Source organism: Maniola hyperantus, chromosome 11 (genome assembly GCF_902806685.2).
Source record: "Maniola hyperantus chromosome 11, iAphHyp1.2, whole genome shotgun sequence".
NCBI lineage: Eukaryota > Metazoa > Arthropoda > Insecta > Lepidoptera > Nymphalidae > Maniola > Maniola hyperantus.
In genome coordinates, this window is record NC_048546.1 from 10,618,388 (window position 1) to 10,638,851 (window position 20,464).

General features: G+C 37.9%; 2 protein-coding genes and 1 long non-coding RNA gene across 6 annotated transcripts in view; 2 read left to right on the forward strand and 1 right to left on the reverse strand.

Annotated features, from left to right (window-relative positions):
• LOC138403002 (uncharacterized) overlaps window positions 1-19,320 on the reverse strand; it is a 66,535-nt gene extending 47,215 nt beyond the window's left edge. Inside the window, exon 1 of the long non-coding RNA XR_011237311.1 lies at window positions 17,144-19,320. This is a non-coding gene — a long non-coding RNA (uncharacterized lncRNA). The remainder of the gene's footprint in view (window positions 1-17,143) is intronic.
• Acat1 (Acetyl-CoA acetyltransferase 1) lies at window positions 848-3,759 on the forward strand. Of its 3 annotated transcripts, none has more exons than XM_034973212.2 (4): window positions 848-1,147; window positions 1,359-1,547; window positions 1,946-2,964; window positions 3,310-3,759. In XM_034973212.2, exons 1-4 carry the CDS (start codon window positions 1,091-1,093, stop codon window positions 3,575-3,577), a joined length of 1,533 nt encoding a protein of 510 aa, XP_034829103.1. In that variant the 5' UTR covers window positions 848-1,090; the 3' UTR covers window positions 3,578-3,759. The 3 variants fall into 3 exon arrangements, with proteins under 3 accessions (XP_034829103.1, XP_034829104.1, XP_069357859.1); XM_069501758.1 differs by having other exon boundaries at window positions 1,095-1,221; XM_034973213.2 differs by lacking the exon at window positions 3,310-3,759 and having other exon boundaries at window positions 853-1,147; window positions 1,946-3,254.
• On the forward strand, window positions 5,153-17,134 carry LOC117986375 (exportin-4-like). 2 transcript variants are annotated; one of them, XM_034973207.2, is made up of 15 exons: window positions 5,153-5,497; window positions 5,584-5,862; window positions 6,080-6,916; window positions 7,166-7,332; window positions 7,968-8,135; window positions 9,160-9,266; window positions 9,473-9,629; window positions 10,548-10,707; window positions 11,448-11,608; window positions 11,921-12,051; window positions 13,595-13,746; window positions 14,474-14,643; window positions 14,981-15,080; window positions 15,620-15,817; window positions 16,095-17,134. In XM_034973207.2, the coding sequence occupies exons 1-15, from the start codon at window positions 5,447-5,449 to the stop codon at window positions 16,566-16,568; spliced, it is 3,312 nt and encodes a 1,103-aa protein (XP_034829098.1). In that variant the 5' UTR covers window positions 5,153-5,446; the 3' UTR covers window positions 16,569-17,134. The 2 variants fall into 2 exon arrangements, with proteins under 2 accessions (XP_034829098.1, XP_069357812.1); XM_069501711.1 differs by lacking the exons at window positions 5,153-5,497; window positions 5,584-5,862; window positions 6,080-6,916; window positions 7,166-7,332; window positions 7,968-8,135 and adding an exon at window positions 8,434-8,549.
• Window positions 19,321-20,464: the final 1,144 nt, after the last annotated feature.

Sequence of the window (20,464 nt, forward strand, 5' to 3'; positions counted from 1 at the left end):
GGGTCCCCGGTTGACTCGATAACTCTTTTCGCAATTTCTTCAAAAAGAGCTCGAGCCCCCGGGCCCCACGGCCCCAAGGTCTCCACACCAAAAGGCACGAATACGAAGCTCCCATCGAGGTTTTCATATTTGCGCCTTTTGGCCTGTTCGGCGCTGATGGCCGCTGCACCCGCCATAGAGGAGGTCGCCTGAATGTGGGATGCAGCTAAAGTGTCTACACAAGTTGCATCCCAAACAAGCGACCTGCCCATCTTCCACGGTACGAGCGTCATACCATCAGGTCTCTTGCCATCGCCACGTGCCAAACCAATAGGTTCTAGTACATTGTATTATATATTATGTTATATTATATTATATATACAGTTAAATTATTAATACATGTGTGAATATATCTCGCTGTTTTAACCATTCTCGTGCCTAACGTCTCCTTTTTAATTTTTTTCAAACACATTGCTAAAGTTAATGAAAGAAATCCTTTATCCGCGGTGCTCATCACTCAGTGCAGTATCCCTATTAGTATAATATAGTATAATATAGTATAATATAGTATATTTTAACCCTTTCCAGATTCTGCGTCGAAAGTGACGCCTTGTTTGACAAGCCTGTTTGACAGACCTGTTTGAATCACAGACCAATAGCATATGTTTGAATGGTATAATTTGCACCGTGCTCTTGTGTTTGATGACCTTATCAAACAAAACGTAAAATTTAACAAACATGTTTGAACGTGTGCGGGCCCTCTTATGAAGATTGAAGAAGTGGATCGTGAGTGGATATTCTATGAATGAAATATGAATGAAAGTAGAATGAACAAAACAACTTGTGGGGTGTGCTGTGGTGTGGGGTCAAAGAACAGGTCAAAGAATATTTACCTACATTAAATTTTGTACAAATCAAATTCGACTCAAAAGTCATGGTTAGAAGAATGAGAATATAGTGTGTGTAGTTTTTCTCTATAGATAAGTTAGAATAAATAATTTTATTTCGGAGTTGATAATATAAATGATAACTCACTTAATTTCTATTTGTAGTCTTTTGTCGCGTGTTTCATCTCGGTTAAGTCCATTGTATTTTGTGAAAAGAATAAATCATGATATTTTTAAAAGGAAGTAGAATAATTAGCATTAAAATGCATCCAGCAGGCAAGGTTCGTAAATTTTTTTCTTCTGTCAAGAAAACACTTCGTTTTCGCCAGTCGGTTTTGAACTTTCGAACGAGACGGTAGGTAATTTTTTTGTTGTGTATTTTGACGTCATCACTGAAATAAAAGTTAAGAATTGTTATAGTAGGTAACTAAAAGGAACTTATTAAGTTATTAGGTAGGTAACTGAAGTAAATATTTTAATTTTTTCGGTCAGCTATTAAGAGCAATGGCAGCATACTCTACCAAAGTGTCTCTAAATGAAGTTGTAATAGCATCAGCAGTCAGGACTCCAATTGGTTCCTTCAGAGGAAGCTTGGCCAGCCTTTCAGCTCCAGACCTAGGCGCTGTTGCTGTGAAAGCAGCTATCGAAAGAGCCGGCATTCCGAAGGAAGAAGTTAAAGAGGTTAGTGAAGATTTACCTACTTTCTACTTTTACAGTTATATTTCGATAGCTTGATGGCATACATTATTAATACTTAGTAGGTACCACAGAAAGAAAATTAACGCTAAAACTAATTCCTTTTAACCATTATCATTATAATTCGTTGGATTAAGTTGACAATTTAAATATCATTTACATAATATTACACAAAGTTATATTAATCGATAACAATCATAGATTGTTAAGAAGTAGGTACCTACGTGACACACAAATGACTTCCTATTATATACATTTTTCTAACTTTTATTGTGAAATTAATTCATAATTATTTTGTAAGAAATTTCTCAAAAAAACTGATTATAATTTTTCTTAAGCACTTGTATGTTTTTAATAAATAATCAGGCCTATTTTATTTTTAGGTATACATTGGCAATGTTTGCTCAGCATCTCTTGGCCAAGCCCCAGCCAGGCAGGCTGTGATTTATGCTGGTCTCCCAAAGAGCACAATATGCACAACCATCAACAAAGTCTGTTCTTCAGGCATGAAATCAGTCATGCTTGCGGCACAAGGTCTCCAAACAGGAACTCAAGAGGTCATGCTAGCTGGCGGAATGGAATCTATGTCCAATGTACCGTTCTATCTAAAGAGAGGTGAAACTACATATGGTGGAATGCAATTAATAGATGGCATTGTCTTTGATGGTTTAACTGATGTTTACAACAAGTTCCACATGGGTAACTGTGCAGAGAACACTGCCAAGAAATTAGAAATAAGTAGGCAGCAACAAGACGAATATGCTATATCCAGTTACAAGAGAAGTGCAGCTGCTTATGAATCTAAAACCTTTGCTGATGAATTAGTCCCAGTACCAGTCCCACAAAAGCGTGGCGCCCCACCCATCATATTTTCAGAAGATGAAGAGTACAAACGAGTGAACTTTGAAAAGTTCAACAAATTAGCAACGGTATTTCAGAAGGAAAACGGCACAGTGACAGCAGGCAATGCTTCAACATTGAACGATGGTGCAGCAGCCTTGGTATTGATGACTGCTGATGCAGCACAGAGGTTGAATGTTACCCCCATAGCTCGTATTGTAGGGTTCGCTGATGGTGAATGTGACCCCATTGACTTTCCTATAGCACCAGCTGTTGCAATACCCAAGTTATTAGAACAGACTGGTGTTAAAAAAGAAGATGTAGCATTATGGGAAATAAACGAAGCTTTCAGTGTGGTGGCAGTAGCCAATCTAAAGCTTTTAGGCCTAGACCCAGCTAAGGTTAATGTCCATGGGGGTGCAGTGAGTCTTGGACATCCAATTGGCATGTCAGGCGCTCGTCTTGTTGTTCATCTATGTCACGCTTTAAAGAAAGGCGAGAAAGGTGTAGGAGCAATTTGTAATGGAGGTGGTGGTGCTTCTTCAATTATGATTGAAAAATTGTAAGTTTAAAAGCATATAACGTAAAAACTCTGTGACAAAAAATATTTAAATATCTAGTTTGAACTTGTGTCATAGTTTTAATCATTTATACCACTGGTGCCTTTTAATTTGCAATATTGAGTACATTGAGTATTACATTAATTTGACAGCTCTGTACTTTTATTAGTAGGTGTAAGACTGTAAGCGTTAAACTATAAATAGTTTATAAAATATTTTTTAGTTTTGTATGATATATTCTGGGAATATAAACATATTATTTTATGATTAAATCAAGTATATGCACTTTTAATTTTTGTGTTATTTTATTACTTAAAACATTTTTCAGACTTTATAAAATTTTTCAGGGCCAATGCAGTTCAAGGTCCACCTATATTGACCTTCTATACAAAAGATCCATGTCCTTTATGTGACAGAGTAATGGAAGAATTAGAACCATACAAAAATAAATTAATAATCAAAAAAGTTGATATTACAAGACAAGAAAACGTCAGGTGGCTCAGACTTTATAGACATGATATACCCGTATTATTTTTAAATCGTCAATTTCTATGTATGCATAGGTTAAATCATGATTTAATACAAAAACGATTGCAGGAACTTGAAGAAATTTAATATTGTGGATTTGTTCATTTCTTACATAATTTTATTGGTTTATTGTACATAGCATGCATAATATCATTATTCAAGGTGATAAGCTGCAGAGAGTAGGCAGTAGCTGTAAGTGTTTCTTGATAACTATAATAAGTACAAGTATTGTAAGTACCTGTCTAATGAATATAATTCATAAGCACTGGCTACATAGTTTGTTACTGGTTTTTAGAGGGTTCTGTTCCGTACCTCAAAAGGAAAAAGGAACCCTGATAGGATAACTTCGTTGTCTGTCAAGAAAACCTATAGGGTACCTACTTTCTATTGACCTAGAATCATTAAATTTGGCTGGTAGGTAGGTGTTATAGCAAGCATAAGTACAGGAATAAATCCGAAAACCGTGGATTTGTGGTTACATCACACAAAAAAAAAAAAATTTTTTATTCAGATACAAGTTAGCCCTTGACTGCAATCTCACCTGGTGGTAAGTGATGATGCAGTCTAAGATGATAGCGGGCTAACCTGGAAGGGGTATGGCAGTTTTTATTAAACCCATACCCCTTTGGTTTCTACACGGCATCGTACAAGACAAAAAAAGATAACTAAAGTCGGATAACTATACTTACTAAGTGGGGTATCATATTATGACAGGCCTTTACCTGTTTATTCTATGTATTTTTATGCCTAATAGTTTTTGATTTACCGTGTAAAATGTAAAAATACCCGAGTAACGGAACCCTCTGTGCGCAAGTATGATTCGCACTTTGCCGGTTTTTCATTTTATGTGTGTGGTGTGTAGTGGGTGTGGATAAGCTACAGTACCTACCTACAAGTTTACATAAGTGCATAAGTCAATGCTACAAACCCATCCCATAATATCCATAATCTCTTTTTCTTCTCCATGTTTCTCTTTCATATTCATAGCTTTTTTTGTAGTCTGTGATCTTTGACGTCACAGGCAAAGAAAATGTCATAATCAGCATTGCTCTATAAAGAAATATTCCCGACATCGTGGGGAAAATAGTTCATATTATAAATGAAAAATTTAAAATTTCGAAAATACATTTTCGTAAAGTTAGGTATGTGAATAACTACAGCAGATCTACATACAACATCTACTTTATTATACTCTCGTTGGTTTAATTTTTATAGGTACGAATCCTAAGGCAACCCTTTGTTTCCCAAGATAATTTGTCCAAGAAAGCAAGCTAGTAAACTAAGCAAAGGCTTCTAACTTGATGGCGACATTGCCTGCAACTTGATGGCAACTACCTCCACCGTCCACGCATCGATTAACGAAAGCTATAATAGTATTCTTATTTTGGAGTTTTTGGCCTGGCCAATATCTGAGCTAGCGTTGCTAATCGACATTTTATTTTATTTTAAACTAGATGATACCCGCGACTTCGTCCGCGTGGATTTAGGTTTTTGAAATCCTGTGGGAACTTCAATTTTCCGGAATAAAAAGTAGCCTATGTCCTTCCCCGGGATGCAAACTATCTCTGTACCAAATTTCGATAAAATCGGTTGAACGGTTGAGCAGTGAAAAGCTAGCTGACAGACAGACACACTTTCGCATTTATAATATTAGTATGGATAGGGAACGGAACGTAAACTATCAGTTGGCAACACTTAATTTACAAGAAAAAAATGAATATATGATTTCACGATTCACAAATCTGTAAATTATTAAATAAATAATGTTTGGAAGCTTTATAGGATTATGCCATATTTTAAAGACCATGAAATGTTAAAAGTTGCACGAGTAACTCATTAGAAAATCTAGTGGAATGATTTGGATAAATAAGAAAAATTATTGACATTCTCGTATTTTGGATACGCGCTCTGTTTTATTTCCTATCCCAAAATATTAGCTAGGTAAACACGGTAAACATGGATAATTCAGCGATAAACACCCTGGAAACTGCAGCTCAAATGTTAATGGTAAATTGAATCAAACATTTTAATTTTTGTGTTATAAATTCAATGTTCAGTGAAACTTGTTTTGCAAAAAACTGACTATGTTGCAGGCACCGCCAAATTTAGTGAGTTCTGAGCAAAGGCATCAAGCTGAAAGTGTATTCCTAGAGTTCAGAAGTACTAAAAACCCTTATCAGCTGTGTAGGGAGATTCTAGAGAAATCTACTTCGGATTATGTGCTCTTTGAGGCTGCAGGATTGATTAAAACCGCACTTATTCGAGAATGGAACTTATTGTCTGAAAATGACATTTCTTCTCTGCGGGAATATTTACTAAGCTATTTGCTTAGGAAGGAAGCTCCTCCATTCTTAAAAGAAAAGCTACTACAGGTATTTACATCCTCTTTATTTAGTTTAAATATTCACAGTATAATTAAACATGTAAGACATGAAATTTTAAAAACTTTAAAAGTATTACTGGAACTTTTTCTAATTTTATAATTCCCCTTTCCAATTGAGGCCACTTTCATCTTCTATTTGAAAACCTTTTTAATTTCAAGTTGTGTTTAATTTAGCATTAATTTAACCAAACTAATTTTTTTTGTAGACAATTGCAGTTATAATAAAAAGAGGCAGCATAAGCGATGGAGGCAGAGAGAGAAAAGCATTACTTGATGAATTAGAGAAAATAATCCTTAGCTCTCCGATAAGCCAACAAAAATTGGCATGCTCCCTTATATTATCAATAATGCAAGAATATGCCATCACTGTGAAATCAGCTGACGTAGGCTTAATATGGGAAGTCCACTTCCGCCTTAAAAAGTCATTTGAGGCTTTAGATTTAAAAAGAATCTTTCGTTTCACTGTTGGCGTTTTGGAGCAAATTGTGCGGTCGGGACATCACCCTGAAGGCGAGCAGGCTTTATTAACAAAGCAGTTGTTGACTATAGTTGAAACTGTCTTGTGTTGGAGCCATGTGTCTCCATACCTATCAAAAAGGCTGATAGGTGCATTTGAGGCTATTTATGAAAGTGATACAGCTCCTGCACTACGTTTAAGCTTGAACTGGAAAGATACTATAATGCAACCAGAGCTAATTGCTTTATTTTTTGAAATTCACATGTACGTTAGAACTACGCCTGAGCTAGCGAATCCATCTCTTACGTGTTTAGTGCAATTAGCTAGTTTGAGCGGGGTGGTCGTATCTGCTGGTAATTTAAAACAGCAGTACTTGCAATATTTTGAGAACTATGTGAACAGTTTTATGAGAATGCTGGCATTCATACAGCCATTAGACAGGGAAATGTTGGGCATATCAGATATTTATAGGAGACTGGTACAGTTTTTTACCCCAGCCATGATCGCGTCTACACCTCCAGCATTTCTACAAAATCTAACGAATTACACTTGTCACTGCATTAGAGGATCTATTATTGAGGAGGGTGTAAGTATTTTTCACATTTTGAACATAATATGTAATTATAACTATCTAAACAAGTACCTACAAAGTCTAGCAACTAGCATATTATATTTTATTATTAGCAATAGCAAGGATGCCTGCAACTTCATCAATTTAGCTTTTTTATAAAAATCCTGGAACTATTATTTTCTAAAATAAAAATTCTTCTCCAAAATGCAAGGTATCCTTGTATCTTTCGTCACTGGTTTATTTGTTCTTGTTTACATGTTTTAGGTGAACGACGACACAGTATGGCGAGAATCTCTGAACAAGTTCCTGCACACTTGGAGTTCAATAGTGCACGACACTAATGAGTTCTCCAATGAGAGGCTGATGAGTCCTTGCATTGAGATTTTCATGACGTATTTGCAGTGTCGACTCGCGCCGCCTGATGGAACCAGGTATGAAAGAAGTTAAAATTATTGAACATGAACTAAAATCCCACTAGTACTATTCATAAATAACAGTGCACTATAAAACACAATACTTAGTGATGCACTAAAGAGATCACTAAGGCAAGTCAAATAAGCCGAAACTCAATGGATTTACTTCCAAAGTAAAGCCACTGGAGAATCCCTATGCCATTTTTCCAACTCTATGGTCCTACCAACTTGATGGTAGCATAAATTAATGTATTCTCATAAGAATTAGATAAGTTTCAAATTGATACTACAAATTGGTGAAAATTTGCTCAAATTCTCTTATCTTGTTATAAAGATCACAAAGGTGAAGGTAATAAAATGTGTAAATACCACTACCATGAAATACTTGAGACTTCTTTCACAAGGAATTAAGTTCTTAAAACTTTCTGTTTGTTTGTCAAACAGAAAGTTTTAAGAACTTAATTCCTGGTTGCCTAGGATAAAAATTTCTGAGATGCAAGCTGCACTCGCTTCAGTGGTTGGGCCTTGTCAATCCCAAAATATGACATTCCAGTTTTTTGTCAGTGAAATTTTTGCTGTACAAAAAATAAGGATTTTTTTTACTCAGTTTGAGTGGTTATATAATATTCCTCAACAATACAAATTTACTACAGAGGTACAGAAAGCAGTGATGGATGCGGAGACGATATTAAGGATGAAGTGGAAGATGACGAGCGGTTACTACATAGCAATGTTTTGCTGACAATCGGAGCGATCGCACGAAAAGCGCCCGCCCATTGCTGTCACGTGCTGTTCAATTTGCTTACTGACAGGAGCAAAAGGTTAGTATAATCTGATGTAGAAGATGACGAGCGGCAACTACATAGCAACGTTTTGCTGACAATCGAAGCGATCGCTTGAAAAGCGCCCTCCCATTGCTGTCACGTGCTGTTCAATTTGCTTACTGACAGGAGCAAAAGGTTAGTATAATCTGATGTAGAAGATGACGAGCGGCAAATACATAGCAACGTTTTGCTGACAATCGAAGCGATCACTTGAAAAGCGCCCTCCCACTGCTGTCACGTGCTGTTCAATTTGCTTACTGACAGCAGCAAAAGGTTAGTATGATCTGGCGTGGAAGATGACGAGCGGCAACTACATAGCAATGTCTTGCTGACGATCCGAGCGATCGCACGAAAAGCGCCCGCCTATTGCTGTCACGTGCTGTTCAATTCGATTACTGACAGGAGCAAAAGGTTAGTATAATCTGGTGTACTAGATGACGAGGGGCACTACATAGCAATGTTTTGCTGACAATCAGAGCGATCAGATACATTATACTATACAAATTTGGGGTTGACAGTCTGAGAAATTTTTGCCGATAATTTAAGTGATAGAAAGATTTTTGCTGGCAACTCGAGTGATAGCTGCTAACTGAATCATGTACAACAGATAATATGTCAAACGTGACGTAATGCAGTCACATAACTAGTGTTTGTCTAATAATTCTTTATCTTATAACAATCGAATCGTTTTGCTGATAGTTAAACCATATAACTAACATAACCTTTCTCATTCTGAGACGGGAGCCGCTTTCAGTAGTAAACCGGCGATGGGCTGTGAATTCTGATGATTATTAGAGTTCTTGCATTTCACGAAGGCCACTGACTCATTCTTGTGTTTAGGTCGTATCGGTATGACGTAAGGTACACTAAATGTGTGCGTTTGACAGCACTTGCTCGCGACTGATTGGTCCGACATTCACGCACACTTACCCAATGACCATGTAAACGACGTTACCACAAGTAAAGTTCACTAGCCTTCGTGAATTGCAAGAACTGTATGATAAAAATGTGTATGTTGTAGGCTCGAAAATCAACTGCAGTTAATGCACATGGGTAAATTGCAAGTCAGTGGCGGGGAACAACTGGTCACTCTGTTCGAAGACCTTCACTGGATTTTAATGATTACAGGTAATTATTATTCTGTGAAAAATACTTTTTACTGTGGTTACTCTTATATTTACTATAGATAAGGGGTTGAATTTTCAAAGATCCTTTCTTGGCGATACGTCCAACAGTTTGAGCTGCGCGTTGATATATAAGTCAGTCAGTCATCTTTTCCTTCATGAATTATTTTTCGATTGTCTGTCAGTTTACTGATAAACAGATATTTTCAGGTCATTTCCTAGCAGTAGATTGTACGGAGGGCGAAACGGTAATGATTCCGAGTGAGTTAGTACAGTACAGTATGTCGCAAAACGCGGACATCGACGCGTCGCTGCGATATCTTGTCGGAGAGAGCACTTGTACTGACAACGTGGATCCTATATTGAAGTGAGTAGAACAGGCGCCCACTGGCGGCACGGCACGGGATCCTTTGGCATCCCTATACTCTATCCGCGGAAAGAAGTTACCTACTATAGCTCACTCTCTGTTACGTTATTTTGATTTTAAGCTTATTTTGTGGTTTAACGACATATTTTAAGGTAGATAACGGGTACTTATCACGGTTAATTTGATGCTTTTATTTGTCGATATTTGAACCCAATTGCAGTTGTTGTATCTACCCGTTATCTACATTAAAATATGACGAATAGATGGTTTTATATGTATGAGTACGGAACCCTGTACGTGTTCAGTACGTACGGAACTTGACCTGTTATTAAGTAAATATTCCACGAGTCTTGCCTCGTGTCGCCTTTGAATAACAATACAACAGATTTTTCAAAGAAAAACTGCAATATGCATATGAATAGATTTAGATTACAAATAGATAGATGATTGTAAATTACTGTTGTAAAATCTCTAATGCTTTTAGGTCTTTATTGGTGGTCTTAAACCAAAAAGTAGCGACATCCTTTTGACAATATGTTTTCTGAAAAAAAGGATGGTATAAGGTATCATATAGTTTCAGAAGAATTAGTCCCATAGTCCTCAACAATGTTATGTAGTTATATTATACACTATCCGCGGAAAGAAGTTAGTATGGCGCTCTCTCTGTTACTTAATCCCATACAAATGATAGAGGCAAAAATCTCAGTGGGCGTTAACATTTAACCATATCAAATATGTTTTCAAAAAACATTCGAAATTCAATTAGAAAACATAATTTCGTTTGTGATAGGTTGGTGACTCAAAATGGTTAGCATACAGATTTTTGGCTTTATCATTTGTATGGGATTACGTAACAAAGAGAGCGCTATACTAACCTCATTCCGCGGACAGGGTATAGAACCCACGTACCATTGTCAGATTGGTGGGTGAGATCCTGCGCATTAGCTCGTGGGAGTGCGCGGCGCTGGAGGCGGGGCTGGCCGCCGTGTTCAGCCCCGAGCTGTCCGCCACTCTGTCGTGGCTGCTCAAGATCTGGGCTAACTCCTACCTAGTTCCGCAACCTTCGCAATACTCTGAGGTACGTAAATAATCAGACCTGACTTCCATGAGTTTTACAGTATGGGCGCGTTCCTCCCTTTCGTGACGATATAATATAACCGTGCAGTTTATAGCGTCATGGCTTATATATATATTTAAGTAGAGGTGTTCACATATAGGACGGCACGATAAACTGTCGACTACAGCTCTTTTCTAACAACGATACAACAATAAATTACGGCGACGACAAAGTGAGAACGCGCTGTAAGGCAGAAGTTTTTAAATGGCAATGGCAGAACTAATTTCCATGAGTAAAGATAAAGTTAATAATAGCGGTAATCAGTTATCTAATATCGGGTGACCCGTCTGCTCGTTTACTAGCTATTTATATAAACCTAGCTTGTGCCTGCGACTTTGTCCGAATGGACTACACAAATTTCAATCTCCTATTTTACCCCCTTCTGGGATGAATTTTCAAAAATCCAAATTGCAGCCCGATCCATCCAGTAGTTTGAGCTGTGCATTGATAGATCAGTCAGCCAGCCAGCTTTTCCTTTTATATATTTAGAAGTGTATGCCCTCCGAAAAAATCATCCCCCAAAAGTATGTACAGTTTTTGCAATTCATGAAGGCGAGTGCACTTTAGTTATGGTTCCGTCGAATACATGGTCATTGCGTAAGTGTGCGTGCATGTCGAACCAGTCAGTCGCGAGCAAACGCTTAAACACAAGCATGAGCCACTCGCCTTCGCGAATTGTAAGAACTGTAATTTGGACTCAGGTACTGGAAGTGGCGTTCGGGCGAGGTTCGCGCGGGGTATCGTGGGTGGTGGCGCTGGTGGCGCGCCGCGCCGCCGCCACGCTGCGCCACCTGGCGTCGCAACCTACGGCCGCCAAACATGCGCTAATGCTGCTGGCTACACTCGCGCATTCGCATCACAAGTGAGTTGGTTATACAGAGTGTAATTAGAACGCTAGCAAAAACTTAGCGCTATTAATTATACTACCTAAACACAGTTCAATACCAATAACCATTTGCCTTATACTTTTTAGTTGACAATTTTCATTTTTAGTGATTTGGAATTTTTCAAACTCGCAATATATGTTAGCGTGCAAAACTCAGGTCAATCCCCCGCCTACGACGCGGCATTGATCCCGCGGCACCTAATTACGCAACGTTCGTTGACCTTTAGAGTCTTATCCGTTTTAGGACTTCATCTCCGAAATAAATAACTAAGTGTACCATCTTTGCAGAGAGAGTCCCTTAGCGAGCTGTGAAGAGTTTCTAGCGTTGGTGGCGTGGGAGGCAGCTGGCAGCAACTTGCCTGGAGAACTCAGAAAAGAGTTACACAGAGCTTTCGCTATTGCAGCTACTTTCGCTGAAGGTATTATGATGTTTTCTACCATCGATAAATCCTATTGAATGCAGCAAATTAGATTTAAAACTAGCAAAAACCAGCAGATCGCATAATATATATTACTGTACGTTCCAAAACGTGAGTAACTGACGTTTGCCTTGAAATCATTTTACTTAAATGGGACAGTTAAATATGCCAGATGACTTTTGGGCAAGATTTTTTTCTTTGGACGTCCCAAAATCATCAATGGCGTGATTAAGTTAGGTGGTTCGAAGAGGTACAGAATAGGGAGTTGTGGAAAAATCGGAGGGAGGCCTTTACCCAGTCGTAGAACAGTAGGTACAGGTTAATTTAGATTATATTACAGCCATTTTGCCAGATTTCGACCACTTAGAGTACTTACATTCTCTATTCATGTCTCTTCTAATTTTTTGCTGAAAATCTGCATTTTAGCCAGTAGTGTCAGCCAATCAGAGATGATTGCGATTGACACTGTATCTGTCAAACTTTCCGACTTCAGGAATTTTTCATCTATTTGAGAGAGATCTTATATTCCACTAGCTTATGCCCGCGACTTCGTCCGCGTGGACTACACAAATTTCAAACCTCTATTTTACCCCCTTGGGGGTTGAATTTTCAAAAATCCTCTCTTAGCGAATGTGTACGTCATAATAACTTCTGCATCCCAATTTCAGCCCGATCCGTCCAGTAGTTTGAGCTGTGCGTTGATACTTTGATAGATCAGTCAGTCAGTCACCTACCTTTTATACTATATATAGCTCAATTACCACTCACTCACTCACTCACTCACTCATTGACATAATTGTTCTCCTAGAAAGAGACAGAAAATGATATAATAATGTATGGGAGATATGTTCAGAAGTGGGATTCGAGTAGGGAAAAATTATGACATTTCAGAAAAACAAGATGGCGGCCGACCTGACTTTTGTAACTTTTTTGTTTTCCAACCGATTTTGTTACAACTTGCAACTATTGAAGATATTAGTAAACAATTTTTAGAAAAAGTGTAAAAAATTGGAAAAACAAGATGGCGGCCGAGATTTTCAAAAAATTTCCTCCTGTAAAATTTTGTATGAAACTTTTTTTTTTCACTAATACTTTCGTACAGAAGACAAAGATTCCTTTAGGGCAACACATGGAGGGAGCTGATGATTGAGGATTTCGGAGACGGGTGAAGGGCACGGTCAAGGTATTGAAGATAGGTGGGAGGTGCTCGACCAAATGTCATTCGAAACCTCATCCAATTGCCAAAAATTTGAAAAAAAATTCAAAATTGTGAAAAAAAGATGGCCGCCATACAAATTTCATCGGCGTCCATCTCGGAGGGTATGACAGATGGAAGAGTGGTTTCTTGGCAAGAGATGATCAGGATCCAAAGGTCTATTCGATGACTTGAAAAAAAATTCAAAATGGCGGAATTTATTTTTTCATACAAAAATTTTTATTATTCAAAATGGCCATTATAGACCTCGAGAGCTGCTTTAGCAGCTCGAGCAGCGAGCAAAATACTAGTTCTTTTTATATACCTATTTTGATTTATTTTTGTCAGGAGACGTAAGGAACCGTCTACTGGGCAGCACGGTCGCACTTCAAGAGAAATTGATGAACATAATCAACATGGAGTCTGATACTGAGCCTGTTCGTACCCTACTCGCGGATACATTAGACTGCTTTATTGGAGTCACTGAGGGTGTGCTTGAGGTATGTTAGAATTATACTAGCTTCTTCTTCTTCTTCTTCTTCACTCTCTGCTGGTTTCCGCACGTAAACGTTTCCGTCTGTTGTGTGTACATTGCCCCTCCCTATTATACTGGCGTATGCTCGCGACTTCATCCGCGTGGACTACACAAAAAATACATTACTACACACATAACACTACACAAATAAAAGCTACCTTCATGCCAAATTTCAGCCTGATCAGTCCAGTAGTTTGAGCTGTGCGTTGATAGATCAGTCAGTCCAGTCAGTCAATCAGTCACCTTTTCCTTTTATATATTTAGATTGTGCCCGCGAGTTCGTCAGCGTGTACTACACAAATTTCGAACCCCTAATTTATTTCCTTCGGGTTGAATTTTTAAAATTCCTTTCTTAACGGATGTTTACGTCATGATAGATATCTGCATGCCTCTGCCCGATCAGTCCAGTAGTTTGAGCTGTGCGTTGATAGATGAGGCCATCAGTCACCTTTTCCTTTTTATAATTTGGATTATCAAAATATTACTTGGCTTTGTTGCCAATCGTCAATTTCCTCAGCTTTAAAACTCCATTTTACCTAGTATTAAGAATTTAAACAGAAGCCAATGTTTTAGCTTTGGACTGTAACATATAGACAATACTAGGATTTAAATTTTAATCAACGTGCGTCTGATAGCGTGGCGTAGGGTCGGGTGTGATCAAAGTGTTTTTAATCAATTCAAGGTCTTTGTAGGTAGGAACTATGGATGAGCAGTTTATCATGCTGATGGGTGCGTTGGATAAGATCCCCGCCATCATATTCCGCTACCACAACTACCCGGGCGTGGTGCTGCCCGCGCTCAACCTGCTCGCCAAGAGCGCCAAGCGCATGCTGCATTCCGTCCAGCCACAGAACGTGAACAAGTGAGTGTTCCACACGCAACTGTAGACAGGAACTATGTGACGACACAATAATATGTTAAATTCTTACCCGGGGCCCAAACCTGTGCACGCCACTGCTTTAGCCTATAAAAACGCACATATTTAACGTTTGTTTAATAAGCCTTGTTTAAGTTTTAGTGGTGATACCATAAGAGCGATCACGCACTCATCCCATCCGAATCCCTGAAAATACGGATATAAAAATCATATATATAATATATAGCTAGGTACCATATTTTTTTTACCAGTACCATCGAGTAACTGATGTAACTATCCTGTGTCCTCCTGACGTCACTCATTTTAGCGTTTTTCCTTCTAGATTTCTGGAAGTGTGTAATACAACATTTGAAGTGTATATGAGATGGAATTCCGGTAAAATATCCAGTATTCCACAAGATGCTGAAGAGGAAGCTTATGAGGTAAGATTAATAATGTGTATGATAATAATAACCTAGCATATTTTGTACAATGTCATGTTCTCCAGTCGGAAGTGGTCATTATGAATATGAATCCCTAATTTTATAATATAAAATTTTAAAATATGTGAGTTTAAGAATTACAGAACCCTGCGTTTAAAAAAATTAGATTCTTGATGCGAATGTAATTTTTGGTGATGTTATAGAGACAATTAATGTTTACAATGTTCTTTCAAAGTGTAATTATGCCCATTTTTCTCGCACTGTCTGGTTTTACACGACAATAGCACCGCACGGGTTTTTGCTGGAAGAATCTAACTGAATACGTAATGGCGGCAGGCGCATAAAGTATAGAACAGTTCACACGGTTAAAACTGTACGTTTTTTGCAGTACAAAAAATGGTACAAAATACTCAATGTATGCGCCAATTTTCGATAATATTTGTCCTGCAAAAAAACATGCAGTTATTGTGTGCTATACCCAGACAAAATTTCATGCAATGGATCGTTTTAACCAAGTTATGTTGTTATAACAATTCCAGGATATATGTGCCCTAATGGAGGTTATAAGTAGCGTGTCGCGTTGTGGAGGGGGTTGCGGGGCGGAAGGGGCGTGGGGCGGAGCGTGCGCGCGTGGGTTACGACTTTTGTTGCCGCTAATCACGCCTCCATTACTAGCGCTACCTACTTTGGCTCTACGCGCATATCGTATGCTACGAGACTTGGATCATGCCGATCAGGTAATTTTCTTTAGAATATTGGCGCAGATACTAGGACATCAGCAGTAAAGGAGGTTAAAAATCGGAAGTGACAACCAGCGTTACGGAATATTAGGATACAATGGTACCAGGACATCAGCTCAATAATGGAGGGTAAATGGTAGGGGGAAATACCCACTTTTTTAAACAAGTGGTATTTGATAACACTGATTCGTGAGCTGGAGCATCAATACCATATTTTTAGTTTATTAAAGAGCATTATCAACAAAATATAAACACGTAACATATTCATTTCCAGCTAACCAACCTGCCGCTAGAAGATTTCAACATGGTGGTCACAGCGTTACGCGTAGGCCTCACTGCCGTCTCCTGTGACGTGTCCACGTTATGCTGCGACACTATTGTGGGGCTCGCGAACAAAGTGCGCACTCTAGGCGACGACAATCCATACGCGATATCCCTTTTAACCCTCGCAGAATTACTATTAATGCTCATTATAAAGATGGAAATTCCACCGGATTCAATACCAGCAGCCGGCGCCGCGATATACGCCCTAACTTGCGTCAAACCAGCCTTACTTGAAGGTTTAGCGAGACAGCTGATAGAAGCATTCGCAGTCAACGACCCAGCTAATGTACCAAGGCTGGAGGAAGCTTTTGGAGTACTCACTAACGGAGTCCTATTCGACGGCCTAAGAACTCACAAGATTCGTTTCCAGGACAACTTCGATAAGTTCCTGGCGAACGTACACGGTTTCCTAATCGTCAAATAATTTTATTATTTCGCATCTTTGGATTCCCTTATTGATTCTTCGTCGTCGGTTTGAAATTACCGTCGTGTATAATACGAACAGTAAAACCGCAAAATATTTACAGACAAATTATTTCTTTGTCTTGGAACGTGGCGAATTAATGCAGTGTAAAACGATCGCATACACCAATGTATTTTAAACCTTATTGGAGTCTGTTGAAGGATAAAAATAGGATGACAAAACTTTATGTACACACAAATCGCGGGTGAAACGTTATCTTAGGAGTCGCGTCGATTTATTCGAAACTCAAACCCTGTCAAAAATAACTTATCACGATATTATTTGGGATTTTGATTTTATTGCAGGGATCTAACATAAAAAAAACATACGTATGGTCCGTAAAAAATGAGAACTCAATCGCTATTTTAACTTTGTGTCAACTGTCATGTCAAAAGTATGGTTCACCTATCGTACTTTTGACATTGACAGTTGACACATAAAGTTAAAATGGCAAGTGAGATCTCATTTCGTACGCATTATATGCATCCGCAATTTCATGTTATTGAACTATGAAATAAACTTTAAAATCATTAAACTAGCGGCACGCTATGATGGCCGGTTTGACGTTTGTCCGCTCATGAAGTTCCGTATTAATTGATAACGACTTTGAAGGAAATAATTGTATTACTTTATTGACGATAGTGATGTGCAGAGATTCATAAATTTTATCGAATGTAGTTTTAGGTTTAGGACTCAAAATTTATTTATTAAATTGATTTCTTAAATGTATACAAGTGTAGAAAAATCAGTTTGCACCATTTAAGGGGTGAATGTACTTGTGAATATGAACAATTTTCACTATGTGGACAAACCTCTGAAATCGCAAAAAAATATCAATAAATTTTTAAAAATGGAATCTAATACGATCGTCACATAGGATCGCTGGCTAGCACAACTACTACCTCCGGCAAACTCGCGTCAATGCTCAATGCAAAACAAAGCAGTTTCGAATTGACGTTGCTTCGAAAAGTATAAACTGTCAGTGCAATGCGATTGTGATATAGTTTTGACCTGGCTTTGGATTTCAAATATTGATACTGCATTACTGTTGACCCTTGCTCGTTAATTTGGACTCTGTTCAAGCCCTTTGTTGTGGATTTCGTCGATATGACCGAACGTACGCAGAGAACTGTTCTAAATAGTCAGACACGTGAGTTCCTAATACGCCTTCGTAACTATTTCGATCGTGAAGCTCAAAATGGAGGGCCAATTTTACCTATAACGTCAGTGGTTGAACGCGTAGCTGATGCGCTTAATATTGGACAACGAACTGTTAGACGGATAACTAAAAAAAAATATGGCGAGACTGGCACAGAAGAAAATAAACTTCACACACCAAAAAAGAGAAAACGAGCAAAACCAGTCGTAGGCATCGATAGCTTTGATGCCGATGCTATCCGAAGACATGTTTACGGCTACTATTTACAGAAGGAGTATCCAACAAGAAAAAAGTTGGTGCATTCACTGAAGGAAGCTGGATTATTCTTCGGTGGGGAAAGTTCTTTAACGAAGATTTTGAAGACCATTGGATTTCGATACAAAAAATGTAACAAACGCAAAATATTGATGGAAAGATTTGATATAGCGATGGCAAGGTATACTTTTTTACGGCAAGTGAAAGAAATCAAAAATTGGCAAAATGTTGTGTTCTTGGATGAAACATGGCTTAATGCTAACCATACTGTAGGCCGTTCTTGGAACGATGACACAGCAGCATCTACTTCCAAAGTTCCTGTAGGAAAAGGATCGCGACTTATAATTTGTCACGCCGGAACCATCAACGGGTTTGTCGAAGGTTCTCTCATGGCTTTTGCGTCAAAAACCACTGGAGACTATCATGAAGACATGAATGGAGAAAAGTTTACTGAATGGTTTACCTCAATGTTGTGTAGCCTCCCTGAACCATCTATTATAATTATGGACAACGCCCCATACCACTCGATGCAAATTGACAAGCCACCTGCCCAATCCCAAAAGAAAGCTGATATCGTCGCATGGCTTCGTAAAAATGGCGTAGATGCAAACATGAATATGTTAAAAGCGGAATTAGTACGTCTTTTAAAAGAAAACAAACCAACCAAGATCCGATACGTCATTGACGAAATAGCATTAGAACATGGGCACAGAGTTATACGGTTACCGCCTTACCATTGTGAGTATAATGCGATTGAGTTGGTGTGGGCTCAAATTAAGGGATATGCTGCAAGACACAATACAGAACCCCCATTTACCACAAAAAAAATGCTAAAATTATTAGAAGAAGCTTGTGAACATGTGACTAAAGGAGACTGGGAAAAGGTTGTGAATAGAACTGTTAAATTAATAAGGGAAGATTATGAAAGAGATGTGAAAATAGATAATATTATAGAAAACGAACATATAATTATTAATGTATGTGATGATAGCAGTGACGACAGTGAAAATAGTAGTATGGACGAATCTGATTAATTATGGCCTTTTGTGGCACCTTTTTCGGTATCTTTTGTATTCATATGTTTCTTGTGTGCATATAAAGTATGTATATTCATTTTCGTTCAAATATTCAGTTCGTTCAAATAAATTAAATAAACATATACATTTTTGTTTTATTAAACCTATTTAATCAGGTACAAAAACAAAACTTAATTGTTTTTTGTTCGAGAATAAATTGACATTCCACATCACTATTGTAATGTGTCAAACCGGCCATCATAGCGTGCCGCTAGTGTAGTACTTTTTAAAGTATCGATGACTAGTCAAGGAGCCATGGAGGTATGATTCTCAGCTGTAGAAAAGACTGTTTCGCGATTAAATTAGAAGGATTATGATTGTATTTAAAAGATTGAATCAAGTACATGAATGTTTGATGGTTAGGGGGATAGTACGCAAATAGGCGAGCCGTCGCATCGCAACCTTAATGAACCAAAAATGAATCTGTAAACTTTTAACCGAAAGTTGATTATGTTTAAGCACTTTATTCACAGCAAAAAAATACAGACAAGGCAGACCAAGGCCGAGATCTATGATAATCTATATACCGTACTTTGGCTTTGCTCAGATCTTAAGTAGAATTAAAATGAAACAGTTTTTTGTCAGATTAAAACTCTAAGCCTGAGTGAGATCTATTATAGAGTGTACTTTGCTCAAATTTTAAACATGGTTAAAACGAGACAGATTTATCTTAGAATTATAAATCTGTCTCGTTTTAACTGTTAAGTAAAGTCTCTTGCAAAGTCAAAGTACAGCCTTACTGAGTAAAATCATTTTGTGCTCAACTTTGACAACATATTACAACTTACAATACCGTAGGTATTAGCGTATAATAATAGGTAGTTTAACATTTCAATATAAATGAATTAATCGCTTTTTTTATGATCAATTCGTTGAAATAATGTTTCGAAGAAATGTGGCATCATATTCTGTAAACGTTTTAGATTAAACGATTGTAAAGTGCTCAAATAATAATTTAATTAAAGTGGCTTAGCTCGATTAAAAAAATTAGCATAATCATGCAAATATTTTTCACAGTCGCTAGGAAGTAGGTATACCTTTTCAAAAGATAACCTCGGTAATTGTATATTGCCATACTATTGTCGTACGTACTCTTAGCACAAGCAGAGTGAACTAGAGTGAGGGAACTCTCGATTTGATCCTGAATGGACGATAAGTCAAATATGGATAAGCTATGGTGATGTAAAATCAAAGAAAAATAGGGTGCCTTTAGGGCGACCTGCGTCAAATGTACTAACATTTGACGCCTGCTAGTGACTTCGAAGCCTCGATGTTTTGTTAAAGGTCCCTAACTGTCATGAACTGTGGCACAAGTTTGACGCTAAATTAAAGGGGGAAAGGCAATATTCATAGTCATGTTTTAAACA

Excerpts from the sequence above, each read along its gene's own strand:
- Acat1 (XM_034973212.2), top strand. The coding sequence starts at position 1,091 with ATGATATTTTTAAAAGGAAGTAGAATAATTAGCATTAAAATGCATCCA. Across the intron at positions 1,148-1,358 it reads AAATGCATCCAGCAGGCAAG|CTATTAAGAGCAATGGCAGC; the intron begins GTTCGTAAATTT and ends TTTTTCGGTCAG. Across the intron at positions 1,548-1,945 it reads CGAAGGAAGAAGTTAAAGAG|GTATACATTGGCAATGTTTG; the intron begins GTTAGTGAAGAT and ends TTTTATTTTTAG.
- LOC117986375 (XM_034973207.2), top strand. The coding sequence starts at position 5,447 with ATGGATAATTCAGCGATAAACACCCTGGAAACTGCAGCTCAAATGTTA. Across the intron at positions 5,498-5,583 it reads CTGCAGCTCAAATGTTAATG|GCACCGCCAAATTTAGTGAG; the intron begins GTAAATTGAATC and ends ACTATGTTGCAG. Across the intron at positions 15,081-15,619 it reads CTGAAGAGGAAGCTTATGAG|GATATATGTGCCCTAATGGA; the intron begins GTAAGATTAATA and ends TAACAATTCCAG.